Here is a 16117-nt window from a genome sequence, read left to right as displayed (position 1 = left end):
CCCACTCTCTCTTATCACTCTGTTTTAACTTCTATTAAATACTTAAGATTTGAATTCTGAATCTTTCCTACAAAGGCTAAGAGATAGACTACAGGCAGTAAAGCTGTCCAGGGTACTAGTAGCCATCATTTCTCAGAAAGAAGAAAAAAAAATTCTCTCTGGGAATTAAAGATAGTATTCCTCACCAGCAACTCTCCATCACTATTCTCCTTAGGATCCAGACTCCTGGTCATTTCTGAGTTGTTTATCTATAATGAAGATGGCCATGCTTTGGTTTGATTATTTCATTCATTAAACCAGCCTGCAAAATTCAATTTCCCAGAATAGCTGCTTTTCATTTTCCTCAATGGCCTCCCCTAGAAACTGTAGGATGGACAGAGTTGAGGGTGACCTAGTTGCTATCTAGAAGGACTGTAGGTAATCATGATCCTGAAAGGACTTTTCCACCTAATGTATATTTTTACCAACCCTAGAAAGCCAAGAATATGGAACTAAAAGCCTGCAAGCAGGAAGCCTGCTGGCACCCATTTTTGCATTTCATCCTTAGCTAAACAAAAAACCAAATTCACAGCTCATTCATAGGATCATAGATCCAGAGCTGGAAAAGCCCTCAGAAGCTATCTAGAACAATGCTCCCATTTTGCAGATGAGGAACTGAGACCCAAAATTAAATAATTAGATAGTAAGCATCAGAGACAGGTTTTGAACTCACATCTCCCGATTCCAAAGCCAGTGCTCTTCCCATTGTATCACTTTGTTTCCTAACAGAGGGGCCTGCATAACTACTGCCTTCAACTCTTGCCCTACTATAAGAAAAAAAAGACCTCTTGCTCCAAAAGGAGGTTCTGTCTCTAATTGAATGGAAGCCTAATTGGGCTCAAACATCAGTTCCATTAAGGGAGCAAGAGGCCAGAATAACTAGGTTGCCTGTGATTTATGATACTTTACTCAGTCAAAAAAGAGAAAATTACTTTGGCTTACTCCAATGACTGCTATATCATGAGCCTGAAAGTTTTAGACCAGATAAGGTCATCTAATACAGATTCCAATCTAGCCAGAGAAACTGAGTTACTAGAAGGATCTGTTTCAGATTCAATACTTGACCAATTAAGTCCAACAGGGATTTTTCTAAGAGAGTAATGATTCTTTCCTTACCCCCTGCCTAATTGAAACTAGTGGAATACTGACTGAGTAAACTTTAGTGGGTGAACAAGAAGGATTCCACACCTTTGTTTCAACCCAGGGAAGATAATGGTTACAGCCCTAACCTTGATTTCAGATCCAAAAAAAACTATCAGAGGAAAATACTGCCAAATCTGTTAAAGCTGTATCAAAATCCTCATGACCACATTAGCTCCCAAAAGTTCCATTCCAGGAGGACCCACACCAGGCCCAATAGTCTGGCTGGATGCTTGGTTATGAGTCTCTAATTTCCCCATCTGAATTTCCAACATAGTACAAATTTAAAGGAAGATGACTCAGAATGGGGTATCTCCAACAATGGAAATTAGATGCTAAGTGGATCTTAGAATAACCATTACCACCCCCAATACTTCAACATACACATAATAGCCAACTTTAAATTTAGGAGGCCTGAAGTCAAAATTTTAACAAGAGCCAGTTGGGCTAATCATGGTATTAAAATAATTCTTAGTAAACTCTTAGTCATGTAATCAAGGCTAGGGGTCTCCTCCAAAAATGTTTTATCGATTACAGATTTAAAAATAGAAGTATCTTTAAAAGGCAACTAGTTCAACCTCCTCATTTTACAGAGAAGAAAACTACAGAGGCCCAGAGAAGCCAATTGACTTGCCTAAAGTTATACAGCTAGTAAGTAAAAGAGCTGTGACTTGTACCTAGGTTTTTTGACTCCAAATGCAATTTTTTCCATTATATAAAGCCAAAATAGGCACAGTAGCCACCCACCTTCCAAGAAGAGGGGCTTGGAGTAAACGAATCTCTATTTGTGGGGAGCTGAATCATGTCCAGAGCCTTCACACTTGAAATGGATAAAAGTGATTTCTCCCTATCTGATGTGCGCACCTGAAAGCCTTAATGACCCTCATTGTTCTGGCATTAGGATAAGGCAGGATATAGCATCATTACAGTATGTCTAGTAATGCTTAATCGGATCTTCCCAAGGAGATTAGTTGGTCCTGGTCCTTGATGCCCAGGAGCTAGTTACCAAGACTTTGAGGTAAATGATATTGCTCTGGGCATGTTCAATAGATCTCTACAAGATTTTTGAGCTGCCTACCCTGGCCCAACCCTTCACACACATCCCCAAGATGCCAGAAATTCAAGGGCATATACAGGTGCCCAAAGCCTTGGTTTGGGACTTGAAATTTCACTACCCAGAAAGAAGACTCTGTAGGGAAGTTTCATCTCACAGCTATGGCTAGCTGCCCAGGATCACGCAATTTATGTTGCTGCCCATCAAGTTTGCACCAAGCAGGTAGGCGTCTCAACTCTTTCTGCTTGTCTCCATAATCTCTCAAGGCCTCTGGGTCATGAATAGAGGGTGGATTATTATGAACAACATGGTTCCTGAGTTTATAGAATTGCTGGAACTAAGGCTTTTTCATCTTTTCTACATCAGCAGGGATCATACAAACACTGCCTTCAACACCAGTCCCGCTAAGGACTATTCCAAGAATTCCATGAGTTCTGATTGAGGCACTTTTGTTCTGGACAGCTAAATTAGGAAATTCAAGGAATTTTTGTAGGGACAGAAGTTTTCTGTGCATGTTCTTCAGCGCTCATTTAGAATTAGTAAAGTCAGTGTATGGCTTCAGCTAAAGCTTTTACATAAGCAAACCTTCCTCTAGGAACATAACAGCACAGGCATTTTCCAGGAGTGAGGCAGAAAGGAGTTACTTTGTGAAAGAGTTTGTCCCTAGGTGGAGCTGGAAAGAAAGAATTGGAGGAGATAGTTGGAAAGAGATAAGAGTAAGAATTACAGGAAGGCTGAGGTGGTTTGCTTTCTATTTTCTACCAAACAGGTAAGAGAGAAACCAGAGCAAGCTCCTGAACCACACTACACTGGGATGAGGTTCCCCTTTGGGCCCATATAAACAAGAGGATCACACTGGAAAGCTACTCTTTGGTGGGGATGATCTTTCTGCATCATCCACAATAGACCTCAGCCTCTCAGGTATTGAGAGGAACATCTAGGAAATTACAACCTACTCTTTAACCCCTACCCATCTCTGAAAATCATGTTTCGTGTGGAGGTAATTCATTGTTATTTTTTAAAAAGGTGGAGGGGAGACATAAGATCTCGGGATTTTAGAGTCAAAAGAGATCTTAAGAGATCTTAGTCACAAAATAAGTATCTCTATGCATGAAATTTCTAACAGGAATGATAAGAAAAGTCTTATCAAAAAGTATCTTTCATTGTGCTCGCTAATACATTACATTAGGCGAGTGTAATGGGCATTATCCATTATCGCTATTTGGGTAATGTCTATCTTGCTCACTTCTAGTCCTGGCTCCCAAAGGGAGATCTAGAGAGATCTAGTAGCGTCTCAGTGGCCTCTAAGAAGGAGATAAGAAGCCCACCTTACCACCACTTTCCCCTCTGTCAGTCTCAGTGGAGTGGGCTCTTCAAGCAGGGAAGGACTTTCTCTGAGGCTCACTGCCACAGAGTCTCATCTTAACCTCTTGGTCCACTCTGCAATACCAAACCCTTTTTTCTCCCCAGTACACTGCTTAAGCTTATTGCCATTAAAAAGGAGTTTCACCCTGCAGCATTTGGGACACACTCTAACCCCAGTGGAAAGATGGAAGAGTTGCTTCCTGCAACAGGACTTTTTCTTTTTGGTCATTTTCCTACTGGAAGAGGTTGAGGCTATGCTGGAATGGTCTAGCACATTCTCATCAGTAATTCTTCTTATTACATTCAAAACACACAATATAGTTTTTAATTGGGGTTTTTTTGTTTTTCCTCTTTTCAGCAAAGATTCTCTCCCTGTTTGCAGGAACTACCTGGAGAGGGAAAGGAAGCACAAATTGGAAACATCTTGGTTCTAGAGTTAATTAGAAAATAATGAATAGCATCAACAAAGTTAAGGCTAGGAGAAAAACCAAGCCCTAGTCCCTGAGAATCTTCAATCACAATCACAACATCCAGTCAACCATAACAATGCCTCAACACACACAAACACGCACCACATACCACACACACCACACACATGCACCACCACACGCACCACCACACACGCACCACACATACCATACCCCACATACCACACACACCACACACACGCATCACACGCACCACCACACGCACCACACACACGCACCACACATACCATACCCCACATACCACACACACCACACACCACACACACACCACACACCACACACATCACATACCATACACACACACAAATGGCCAGCTGCCTTCTTTTCCTCCAGGAGGGCTGTAGGGAAAGAGGCATTTTCCTTCATAGTCTGAGAGCAGCTGGGGACTCTCAGCTTTTTTCTGAGTGTAGCAGGTTAGGCTGCATGGGAGAGCCACGGACAAACCAGGAAATACAGAGCACCTACACGGTGACAGAGCACAAAGGACTAGGACACAAAGAGAGCCAGACAGGGCGTGCAGAATGGAGGTAAGGGGTATAAGGCCTGCAAGCTCCGGGGAGGAGGCCTGATGGCAGTGATGTGTAAAATTAAACTTAATCGAATGAATGACTTCCACCTCTGCTCTGAGCGTATCTGAAAGCCTCCCCATGCCCTACTCTTGCCCAAGGGCCCTGCACTTTTCCACCTTATCACTGCTAACTTGAAACCATCTCAGAATACCCATGATGCTGTAGAAAGGGGCGTGGCTTCTAGAAATGCAAGTGCCCTCCCGATCCCAGAAGGACCAGACCACATCCCGCCGCCATCGGGGCAGCAAACGCACCCCCCAGAACCACGCGGGGCTGGGGCTAGTGAGAGAAAGGCCTTGTGGCTCAGGGCACTAGCTGCAGTCCAGGGCCCCTCAATCAGAGCCCGGCGGAGAATCACCTCAAGGGCAAGGCTTGGCAAGGGCCAAAAGCTGCTCTTTAAAGGGCAGGGAGGAAAATGATAGAAAGGGAAGAAATCTTGCCCCTCTTGGCTTCTACGATTTGCTTCAGATAGCGGTTCACTGTACCCTGCTCCGGCGTCCTCTTGATGGGGGTTGAGGTCCTTTTAAGAACCTCCCCCCCATGGCTGACCTTTGATTTACAAATCCTGGTCACCGGCTTTCCCCAGCCCCCACCGGATCTGAGGTCACTTGAGTTTTCCCAAGCCCCCAGTTTCTTCCTTACCTGAAAACCCACTGAATTCTATTCCACGCTGACCCTGGCTGAAAAATCCGCCAGGAGCCGGGGACTCCACTCACCTTCGAGATCACCAAGAGCCCCCATTATAAAAGGGCAACGCTGGCCGCCATGCTTCTGCAGAAGTCCTAAGTATGGCATCCTTATGGGTCATGACCTAATCCGGTGCCCTTTTATCTCTACCCTCAACCTCAAGCGGCCCTCGTGGGAGCGCGGGGGAGAGCCCGCGGGTTTGGGAGGGGAGGGGAGGGCCGTCTCTCACCCGACAGGCCCGAGGGCAGACTGGCCAGAGAGCGCATGTCCCTGAAGGGTTGGGAGCCTGCGGGGCCTCGAGGCCCTCTCGGCTCACTTCTGACCGAACAGCCGGCGCAGAGCGGGGACCACAAGGCCCGCGGACTCAGTGGCGGAGCCAGGATCCCCGCTCAAAACGCGGGCTCTCTCCTTAGGCCGCACTGCGCGTACCGGCAGCGCTGGGGACCCGACGGGCCGCGTCACCCCGGCCCACACAGATACTGCCACGGATGGGGTGGGAGGGGCAACCACCTGGAGCCACCTGACCCCACGCCTTTTTAGTTTTCTAAAAAGCATGCAAGATACAAAGACGGACGGGAAGACGACAGACGGACAGAGCACTGGGGCAGAAAACTCACCTTGAGGTCTCTGTGGACGACCCCCATTTGGTGGCAATGGAGAACAGCCTCCAGGATCTGCTGGATGCAATGACTGCATGCAAACACCAGGGGGCGTGTTAGTTCACGGTGAGTGGTAACAACCACCAAGCTGGTGGGAGGGGGGTGACGAGGGAATGGGGAAAAGGGGAGGGACGTGAAGGGGAAGGAGGAGGAGAAACGGGGGGGAGGAGGAGGGAGAGGGGGAGAGGGAGGGAAAGGGGGAGAGGGAGGGAAAGGGGGAGAGGGAGGGAAAGGGGGAGAGGGAGGGAAAGGGGGAGGAGCATAAGAAGGAGGAAGAAAAGAAGGGCGAAGAGGGGGAGGTGATGGGGCGAAAGGAAGGTGTGGAGAACAAAGGATTCCCCTGACCTCCGCTTCTACACCGAGAGGAATTTCCTCCCGTGGGAGGTTTCCTCCATTTTAGGGAAGGAAAGCTGCTCCGGAGGGTCAGTGGCTGGGGGCGAGGGGAATCCTAGTCACTGAGGGGAAACTTGTCTTTCCCCCCCCCCCCCCCCCCCCCCCCGCGCTCCTCTCCCCCAAAGCCCCCGGTGTGCGTGTGTGTGTGTGTGTGTGACAGAGAGAGAGAGAGAGAGAGACAGACAGACAGAGACACAGAGAGAGAGAGACAGAGAGAGAGAGACACAGAGAGAAAGAGAGACAGAGAGACACAGAGACAGAGAGAGAAACAGAGAGACAGACAGACAGAGACACAGAGAGAAAGAGAGAGAGACACAGAGAGACACAGAGAGAAAGAGACAGAGAGAGACACAGAGAGACACAGAGAAAGAGAGACAGAGAGACAGACAGACAGAGACACAGAGAGACACAGAGAGAAAGAGAGAGAGAGAGACAGAGAGAGACACAGAGAAAGAGAGACAGAGAGACACACAGAGAGAGAGAGACAGAGAGACAGAGAGACAGAGAGAGACACAGAGAAAGAGAGAGAGACAGAGAGACACAGAGAGAAAGAGAGAGAGAGAGACAGAGAGAGACACAGAGAAAGAGAGACAGACAGACAGACAGAGACACAGAGAGAAAGAGAGAGAGAGAGACAGAGAGAGACACAGAGAAAGAGAGACAGACAGACAGACAGAGACACAGAGAGAAAGAGAGAGACAGAGACAGAGAGAGACACAGAGACACAGAAAGAGAGAGACAGACAGACAGAGACACAGAGAGAGAGACACACACACAGAGAGAGAGAGAGACAGAGAGAAAGAGAGAGACAGACAGAGAGAGAGAGAGACAGAGAGAGACACAGAGAGAGAGAGACAGAGAGAGACAAAGAGACACAGAGAGAGAGAGACAGAGAGAGACACAGAGAGAGAGAGACAGAGAGAAAGAGAGACAGAGAGAGACAGACAGAGACACAGAGAGAGAGAGACAGAGAGAGAGACAGAGACAGAGAGAGACAGAGAGACAGAGACAGAAAGAGACAGAGAGACAGAGAGAGACAGACGGAGAGAGAGAGAGAGAGAGAGAGAGAGAGAGACAGAGACAGAGAGAGAGAGACAGAGAGAGACAAAGAGACAGAGAGAGAGACAGAGACAGAGAGAGACAGAGAGACAGAGACAGAAAGAGACAGAGAGACAGAGAGAGACAGACGGGGAGAGAGAGAGAGAGAGAGAGAGAGAGAGAGAGAGCCCTAACTCTGCCTAGGATGAGTGGGGGAGGGTCCCAAATTTGTTAAGGAACAATATTTGAATTTTCACAATATCGGAGAGATTGGGAGGAAAGGGTAGGAGAAGGAAGAGAAGGCCCAGGGGAGGAAGGGGGGAGAATAAAAAGGAGGGGAGAAGGAGTGCGGGGATCATTAGTGCCCAGGAAGCGCCCGCGGCTTGGAGGGCAGAAGGAAGAGCCGGCTGGAGGGCGCAGCAGCACAGGGGGCAGGACTTCCCACCTCCCAGGGCTCTGCCTGCACCAGGGTCCCAAAGTGGAGGCGGCCAGGGCGACCCAAGCAGAAAGGCAGCCGCGTCTGAGTCAGTGAGGCCAGGAGGGAGAGGAAAGGAGGGAGCTCTCCCATCTCAAGCCAGCCACCGCCCCAGCCTCATTCCTAAGGGAAGCAAGTGCAGGGGCCTTCCCCGGAGCTCCATCTCCTAGCACTGAACTGAAGGGAGCGCAAAGGCCTGTCCTCCCAACGGGAGTCCTGCCCCTCCATCCCCATCATCTGCACCCACCCTTCTCCCCTAGCAGTCCTGTGCTCCACTCCATCCTCTGAGGCTGGTGTTACAGCTACCCGCTGAATTCAGGACAGAGATGTACCATCCTGCGTATTAAAGAATGGTGGGATCGTCCACACAGTGAAGAGCTTTCAAAGCGAAAGAAACACCTTTCCTTCCCTACCTTCTCATTTGGTTCAGGCCATTCCACCTAGTGATAGGAACTGGAAATGAAAAGAATGGGGGTACAGGGAAGGGGTAAGCCCCAAGTTTTCATCACTTCCTAGAGGAAGGGAGCTGTAGGCCGTCCCTGGACACTGACCCTTCCTGTCCTAAGTTATACTTGTTGCTAACTTTGTGTTCTCAATGGTCTAAGAAGCATCTCTGGGGGTGTCCGTGGTAGTCTTGACACAGGCTGGGCCCCAGGAAGAAAAGGAGGGAGAAAGAAGGAGGAGTTGAGAGACAGAAAGAGAAGAGAGAGAAAAGGATGTGCATAAGGGAGGGAGAGAATAGGTCTCCAAGGTATAAACGCCATAGTTTGTCCCTCCCTGATCTAGAGCAGATCTATTCACAAGATGTTTTGCAGCTGGCCTGTGGCCACTGATGGCTCGGCAGAGCCCAGGACTTCCAGCTCAGCCACCTGAAGAGCTGGGGATTGGGGTCTCACCTCAGGCCTTATCATTCAGGAATACATAGTAGGCCTGCTCAAAGTGGCCAACAGACTGAGGACAAAAGGCTACCATGTTTTTCCCTTCTCCGTCTCTTCTGGCATCTACACTACTAGATTTAGGTGTGGAACACAGCTGAAAAATAGAGATAGAGGGATAACCAGAGGAGCCCCAGAAAAAAGTAACTTTGCTCTTTATGCAACATCCAGTAAGTTTTTTGGAAGAAGTTCTAGTATTCTACCGAATCCTGCTCAAATGGCAAATGGGTCCAATCTGCAGTCATCTGGTCCAATCCCACATTTTTACAAAGGAGAACACTAAAATCATATGGGCAATATGATGCTTTCCACAGCACCATATCGCCTTGCTGTGGGAGTAGTTTTCTTAGAAGAATCCTTAGTCCCCTATCTCCAGCTGGTCTTGTGATTCTGAATGGACTTTTTCAAATTCATGACTTCAATATGTCTTGAAATGAGAATTCTCAAACAGCTGTTTGATTCCAGGAAACCAGCTCCAATCTACTGCATTGCTGCTGCAGCTTTGTGCCGATGACACCTCCCAGCCATGCAGCTCTGGTTGTCAAGCAGTCCCCTCCATTGCAGAGACTGACCAGAGCCATTCTAGTGAGGTTTCTGAAAAGATAGTCATGTTGCTGCTGCCCCAGTACTGCCATCTGGAAAATGGGTACAGCTAGCCATTCCGGGGAGGGGGGAGGGAGAGAACAGGCTCTTGCCCTCAGAATAGGGAAGCATCCAATGATTCTTTTATCAGTGATGATCCTTCTACTGAGACAACCACTTGAAGAGGATATCAAGACCAATTCTGATGCCAGGAGAAAGAGCCTGGAAATCATACTCCATAGAACCTGCCTAAAATCTCTTTATTTCTGAAGTCATAGTAGAGGGGTTAGGTGCTGGGGCTAATGCAGCCTCCTTCCGCTAACTGTTACATGACTATACATGTCTCATTTCCTTCCAGTCTGAACCTGACTTAGGCCTGGCCACTCATGGGGCTAATACCCTAATTCAGACCTTTATGTTGGAATTCCCAACTGTTTCCTAACTGGTCTCTCTGCCTTGAATCTCTTTTCTTTACAATTCATCATTCACCCAACTAGGTGAATGGCCAAATATTCTTACGTCCAGGTTGAATTGTGTTGTCCAACATATGGCTCCAACTTGATGTTGTCCCACATATGTCCCACCCAAAGACTCTCAATGGCTTCCTGTTGCCTGTGTTGTACATTTAAGGCCCTTTCCAATGGGGCTCATAGTAGGTGCTTGGTTGATTAAAGTGAGTTATCTATCTATCTATGTATTTATTATCTTTAATAAATATTATTTATTATTTTTATTGTTTACAGAATTGCTCCCTTGTGGAATCAGCCTCCACTCTCCCTCTTTCCTGGCCTGCCAGTAGTAGCTAGAATAGGATCAAGCTTCTGCTGTCCCTCTCAGACCTACCACATGATTCTGGTTTGCTTCTTGTTTATGATGACTACCAATAGAAGAAAATCATTATATCTAATTCTGCCTTGGTCTAGGAACAAATATATTTCCTGGTCATGTGAGACAAATCTTTACTGAACTCCCATAGGGATCAAAGACTCCTGAATCTTTCCGAATCTTGCTCAAATGGTCAATGTGCCACAGGAATCAGACATCCAGAGGCCATTTCATTAATGAAATCTTTCTTCTCTTCACTTGCTTGGCACATAGTAGGCACTCTACAAATGCTTATTCCTTCTCCTTTCCTCTTCCTGCCTTCCTTGTTTCAAAGAATAGTGAAAACTAACATTCAGACACCTGGAACACATGGATTTTTTGGTTCTGGGCCAAATCTCTGTAGAGTGGGAGATTCTATCAAGTCATAGTCCTCATACAAGCAAAGACACCAAGTTAGAATGAACTTTAAAGATTGAGTTCAACCCACTCATTTTTATAGATGAGACAGAAAAGGAAAATAGCCTGCCTAAGGTCATACAGGCTGAAAGAGTCAGAGCCAGAATCCAAACCCCAGTTCAAAGCCAATATTCTTTCTGTCAGACTATCTGCCACTGGCAATATCAGATTGAATATTGACAAAAGTTTTTCTTTCCCCGACTGATTAAATATGGTTCCCCCTCCCTTTTATACCATGAAAAGATATGAGGGATCACTAGAAGCCTGAGTTTGGAGCTCTCTCATGCTGCCATCCCAAATAACTCGCCAGCAGCTGTTTCCTCTATTTCCATGCAGTCTTTCTAACTCTCTCATTGTTGTTCTGCCTCCTTCTGTGTCTTGCATTCCAAGGTACTGGCAACCTCGTGCCCCATGTGGCCTATCCTGTTCTCTCCAGGCTGGTACCTTTGACAAATTCAAAGACAACAACTCTTGTTATACCTTCCACATCATAGGACTTAGGGGTATAGCATCTCCATGGAAATTCATATAAAATTTTTTGGCCCCTCTCTTCATACTAGAGAGAAAGTCTGAATTTTTTCTTTATCTAAGCTACTAATATGTTGAACAGAATAGAGACCAAGGTCAGAGTCCTCCATTAGAGACATGTACCTAATATGACATCAAAATAGCCATTAACATTTAGAAGTTATGGTTGCTTAAGATGCTCTAATTCTGTTTGAAGGACTGCATTCAGACTACATCTTATTATCTTATCCAATTCAGGGGAGATGTTGCCAACATGTTTTATTTGTTTTTCTTCTGAAACTTAGATCCTCTTTATCACTAGCACTCCTCTGGGGCTGGGTTGTAAATTTGGAAACTACATCCAAAACAACATGGATTTAATTTGATATATGTCATTTTTGATCTCTAGAAACTCTAGGGTCTCTAGTGACCCCAGAATTATTTTCTGAAAACTCACAAACCATATTCTAAAAACTCACAAATGTCTTCCCAAATTTTGCCAGAAATTGATGATAAATTTAGCAATCTGTAGTTTCTGCACAGGAAGGAAGGAAAGAAACACAGTAGCCAGGAATTGTGCTAAGCATTTTGGAAATAAAATTTCATTTGATCCTTATGACTACTCTGGAAGGTCGATGCTCTCAATAGCTTCATTTTATAAATAAGAAAACTGAGGTAGACAGAGGTAAAATGACTTGCTCAGAGTCACACAGTTATTAAGTGTCTGAAGTAGGATTTGAATTCAGATCTTCCAGCCTCCAAAATCACTCTGCCAACCTAGCTGTCTCTAAACAGAAAAAGTTTCCCCTGTTTTGAAAACCAATATAATAGTCTCCAGCTTACTGCTATTTTTCCTATACTATAAAAATTTCCTTCCTATAAAAATTATTAACAGCTAAGAAATTCTATGAGTTTCTTTAGTACCCAATGGTATTATCCATCTGAGTCTAGCAGTACAAGCACATTTAAAAGTCCTTCTCAGGGAAAAAAAAAAGTCCTTCTCGTGAAAAATAATGATGAATGTTGGAGGGGATGTAGGAAAACTGGGACATTGATACATTGTTGGTGGTGCTATGAATTGATCCAGCCATTCTGAAGATCAATTTGAAACTGTGCTCAAAAAGTTACCAAACTGTGCATACCTTTTGATCCAGCAGCGTTACTACTGGGCTTATATCCCAAAGAGATCTTAAAGGAGGGAAAGGGATCCACACGTGCAAAAATGTCTGTAGCAGCCTTCTTTGTAGTGGCCAGAAACTGGAAACTGAGTGGATGCCCGTCAATTGGAGAATGGCTGGATAAACTGTGGTATATGAATGTTATGGAATATTATTGTTCTGTAAAAAATGACCAGCAGAATGAATACAGAGAGGCCTGGAGAGACTTATATCAACTGAGTGAAATGAGCAGGACCAGAAGATCATTATATACTTTAACAACAATACTATATGATGATCAGTTCTGATGGACATGACTCTCTTCAACAATGAGATGATTCAAACCAGTTCCAATTGTTGTTCAGTAATGAAGAGAATCAGCCACACCCAGAGAGAGGACTTTGTGAACTGAGTGTGGACCACAACATAGCATTTCCACTCTTTCTGTTATTGTCTGCTTGCATTCTTGTTTTCCTTCTCAGGTTTTTTCTTTCTTTCTAGATCTGATTTTTCTTGTGCAGCAAGATAACTATATAAATATGTATACATATATTGTATTTAACATATACTTTAACATATTTAACATGTATTGGACTACCTGCCATCTAGAGGAGGGGATGGGGGGAAGCAGGGAAAAGTTGAAACAGAAGGTTTTGCAAGGGTCAGTGTTGAAAAACTACCTATGCATATGTTTTATAAAAAGCTATAATAAAAAATTAATAAATAAAAATTTTAAAAAGTCCTTCTCCTAGCTTCCCTTTCTTATTTGAATGGTCAAGTCCTATTGGTACTACTTCTCCACATACCCTCCCCCTTTCTTCTTTCTAGAGAGGAGAGGATAGAATGAAGCTGGTTGCTGAATGGCCCTAATAGCTCTTTACTTCGTTGAAGTTACAAGTCTTCCCTTAACAATAGTTTCTCTCTTTGTTCTTAATGTTCCAAGCACTTCTTGAAATAGTCTTTTCTGTTTGTTAGGTTTCTAGCATCTTTTGCAAGCCCCGGGTCACTCTGCTTTATCCTACTGGTCTTGTCTTAGCCTTCTTCCATGCTCATCCGGATTTTTTCAACCCTTCTTCTACTTTTTGAGCACATCCTTTTCCAAATATGGTTTAATCAGAGAATAAGTATCCTGAACTATGTTCCCTTTTTAGGGTCTCTACCTATAATCTTAGATCTCATTTTTCTCTGAAGGTTTTTAAGAATCTGGTTTTTAATTCTCCAGTCTAAGATGTCTAGTATTCTTTTATTTCTTTGTAATAAATTCCAATACAACAGAGGCATATTTTCCCAGTCTCTTGTCATTTTCTCATCACCAATCAGTTCTTCCTTGTTGATCAGTATTAAGCCTAATGGAAGTTCTCCTCCCTGCCTCTGCAACCTCCCAAGATTAAACTGTCAGTAAGGTTAGTTCATAAAATTTCCAGATGTTACCCTTTTAAAAGAATGAGGCTCCCATTAAGTGTCTGGATTCTGGAAGTCCCCCTAATTATTGTATCATGCATCCTTGCCAGTTTTATAATCTGTATGAAACAAAGATGTGAGATTGGATGGAGACTTCATATGGTTGGGATATCAGTACATACATTTTAGGCAGACACAGGATGTGGATAGTGAGCAAGGGGGAGGGAGAGCAGCATTGAACAGTAGTAGGAGAGTGGGTTGGATTGCCTTTGGGAAATTGAGCAATTTTCTCTTAATGACCTCAAGCTTTTCCTTGGAACAAAGGCCAATCTTTCTGATTATAGTCTTACAGTGAAGCTGTATGGCTGTGAGTCACAGAATAAAATAACCTCTGAATAATTAAAATTGAGGATCACCCAAAAGTCAACAGAAAGGCCCATGGTGGGGGAAACATGGCTGTAACATATAAGAAATGTTGCCCTCGGAATGACAGAGAATTTCATCAGATAGAAGTACAACCAGAAAAGGAAAGGATAAAATGATCCCATAGAGGGAACAAGAAATAATCAATGATCTTGCCATGTTAGGTGGATCTTTACAGAAGAACTCAGGCAAGAATCACCAAAGACATACAAGTATAGAGAGGTAGCTACTTCACATCACTGGAGGGCTCACTCATGTCTGTGGATTGAGTCCATCAAAGTTTCAAAGTATTAGAGTGACCCACCTGCCTCACTTGGAAAGAACAACATGTGCATGCAGTAGTTGCTCAATCGATGTCAGATTGAATTATGTTGCCACAGCCAGATGATTTCCTGTTCTTCCCCTTTAGTTTCACTGGCTATACTTCAACCCTAGCTCATACCTTGGTACCAGCACACACCCACAGGGCTACTCCCTGCCTTGCCTCCTTTTAAAATTTATTTCTTCCAAATTATATACCTCTGTTCCTAAAATCTTTTTCTAATGCCTCTAGTGATCTGGGTTCTTAAAAAGTTCTGCTAGTGGAACACTAACTCTGACAGGTTCTAGTAACCAGGGAAGGCCTGTCCTCCCAAAACCACCTCAGAGTCCCCAAGAGCCAGCCTTCCCTTGGGTATGCTCTACTGTTTGCTAGGGATGTGGTGCTCACTGACAGCACAGCAACTGAAGGGATAACAGTGTTACTGGTTGTATCTAAAAAGAATAACAGTGGCTAGCACCCTGCCCGAGGCTCTTAAGTTGGAGCTCTCAAACAGAAGGACTCCATCCCACCCCCACCCTATAATTTCCAGCCCTATCCCCCTGCCCCATTTCTATGAAGCTCAGCCTTGAATTGATTAACAAAGGCCTGAATCAGCCGACAGCCCAACTGTCCAGGTTCTGGTGCCCATTCCCTGGGCCGGCCCTTCCCATGGCCCTCCCCCTTTTGCCTTGGTTCACAGAGCATCCCACATTGGGCTTCAGCTGGCCCAGACCGAAGACTACAATAATTAGGTTATATGGCCCTCCAAGAGGAGCCTGTCCCCACAGGAAGCAGAATCATGGCACCGGACCCTGCCATCTATTCCCTTCCCAAGACTGTGTTGCTCATAGGCTCATAGCCTCATAGATTCTCAGAGTCCTTAGAGGCCATCTATTCTAAATCTTTGTTTTTAACAAACAGATTATGAAACTGAGGCCCAAAGACCTTAATGTGTTGCTCGAGGGTGTCGATTGCAGATCCGGGATTGAATCCCAGGTTCTCTGCCTTCAAACCCATCATTCTTTGTCTTGTACCACATGGAAGATCCCTAGACCCAGCAGTTTGGAAAGGTTTCCTGAACCCATAAAAGGGAATTTTTCACTTGCTAAGTCTGTTTCAAAGGTCAGGCCTTGACCCAGAGCAGATAGAATCAACAGCAAAGGATCCCACAGAGTTCTAAGATGGGCAAAAGACTGGGAGGAGAAAGTGGGCTTGAGGGGCCTTGAGTTTCAAGATGAATCTCCTTGTTCTAATCATCCCTCCTTGCTCCCTGGGGGTGGCAATGCCTTCTCAAGCCTCAGACTTCCTGATGACCATCATCCCCTGTGGCAGTCAGCTCTGGACTCCCCAGGTAAGAAGATGGAGGACCCTGGTGTTTTGTATGTAGGATCACAGATCCATAGCTGGAAGGAACCTCCAAGGCCAGCTAATCCAGTTAATTCATTTTCTATGCAGTACTTTCTTGGCATTTGTGAGGAGATCAGGATACTATAGATAAATGCCCACTGATCTCAGGCAAAGAACCAGGCAGGTTAAATTGCCTACCCAAAGCCAAACAAGTATTAAGCATAAAAGGTCAGATTTGAATCATGTGGGATGGAGTTGTCTCCAGATCAAAAAGAC

The 16117-nt window shown here is 45.1% G+C and overlaps 1 protein-coding gene and 1 long non-coding RNA gene across 16 annotated transcripts in view; one reads left to right on the top strand and one right to left on the bottom strand.

Annotated features, from left to right (window-relative positions):
- The window catches only part of CAMK2B (calcium/calmodulin dependent protein kinase II beta), a 281883-nt gene that overhangs the window by 59937 nt on the left and 205829 nt on the right, over window positions 1-16117 (bottom strand). For all 15 annotated transcript variants that reach the window (XM_074288455.1, XM_074288457.1, XM_074288462.1 and 12 more), the window contains exon 6: window positions 5960-6032. In XM_074288455.1, coding sequence (XP_074144556.1) covers window positions 5960-6032 — 73 coding nt within the window. The remainder of the gene's footprint in view (window positions 1-5959; window positions 6033-16117) is intronic.
- On the top strand, window positions 4864-10113 carry LOC141555516 (uncharacterized). The gene is made up of 3 exons (XR_012486215.1): window positions 4864-5441; window positions 5883-6067; window positions 8171-10113. It is a non-coding gene; the product is annotated as an uncharacterized LOC141555516 (long non-coding RNA).

The sequence above is a fragment of the Sminthopsis crassicaudata genome, chromosome 2, assembly GCF_048593235.1.
Source record: "Sminthopsis crassicaudata isolate SCR6 chromosome 2, ASM4859323v1, whole genome shotgun sequence".
NCBI classification, from domain to species: domain Eukaryota; kingdom Metazoa; phylum Chordata; class Mammalia; order Dasyuromorphia; family Dasyuridae; genus Sminthopsis; species Sminthopsis crassicaudata.
The sequence above is the reverse complement of the archived record's forward strand: the minus strand, read 5'-3'. Positions and strand labels throughout refer to the sequence as shown.